This window comes from Apaloderma vittatum, unplaced genomic scaffold (assembly GCF_000703405.1).
Source record: "Apaloderma vittatum isolate BGI_N311 unplaced genomic scaffold, ASM70340v1 scaffold35614, whole genome shotgun sequence".
Taxonomy (NCBI): Eukaryota; Metazoa; Chordata; class Aves; order Trogoniformes; family Trogonidae; genus Apaloderma; species Apaloderma vittatum.
Window position 1 is genome coordinate 1 of NW_009713841.1, and position 863 is coordinate 863.

At 41.8% G+C, this 863-nt stretch overlaps 1 protein-coding gene across 1 annotated transcript in view; it reads left to right on the plus strand.

Moving 5' to 3' along the window:
* Window positions 1-609: 609 nt before the first annotated feature.
* The window catches only part of RPS5 (ribosomal protein S5), a gene marked incomplete at its 3' end in the record, with an annotated part of 712 nt that continues 458 nt past the window's right edge, over window positions 610-863 (plus strand). The window contains exon 1 of the mRNA XM_009868521.1: window positions 610-645. Coding sequence (XP_009866823.1) covers window positions 610-645 — 36 coding nt within the window. The remainder of the gene's footprint in view (window positions 646-863) is intronic.

Here is an 863-nt window from a genome sequence, read left to right on the forward strand (position 1 = left end):
CCATCCTGACCCACCTTATTTCTTTATTTTTGTTATTTTTCTGGCAGCATGACCGACTGGGAGACGCTCCCAGTGACCTTCCCAGTCGTTTTTAACCAAATTCAAGGTGTTTGAGCTAAATTTTTCCAACTTAGACATTTGAGTTTGACTCCACTAATCCAGCAGGAACGATGAGGGGGTGTAAAATCTCTCCTGTCCCACCTTATTTCTTTATTTTTATTATTTTTTTGGCAGCGTGACCGACTGGGAGACGCTCCCAGTAACCTTCCCAGTCGTTTTTAACCAAATTCAAGGTGTTTGAGCTAAATGTTTCCAACTTAGACATTTGAGTTTGACTCCACTAATCCAGCAGGAACGATGAGGGGGTGTAAAATCTCTCCTGTCCCACCTTATTTCTTTATTTTTATTATTTTTTTGGCAGCATGACCGACTGGGAGACGCTCCCAGTAACCTTCCCAGTCGTTTTTAACCAAATTCAAGGTGTTTGAGCTAAATTTTCCCAACTTAGACATTTGAGCTTGACTCCCCTAATCCAGCAGGAACGATGAGGGGGTGTAAAATCCCTCCTGACCCACCTTATTTCTTTATTTTTATTATTTTTTTGGCAGCATGACCGACTGGGAGACGCTCCCAGTAACCTTCCCAGTCGTTTTTAACCAAATTCAAGGTGTTTGAGCTAAATTTTCCCAACTTAGACATTTGAGCTTGACTCCCCTAATCCAGCAGGAACGATGGGAGGATGTAAAATCCCTCCTGACCCACCTTATTTCTTTATTTTTATTATTTTTTTGGCAGCATGACTGACTGAGAGACGCTCCCAGTAACCTTCCCAGTCGTTTTTAACCAAATTCAAGGTGTTTTAG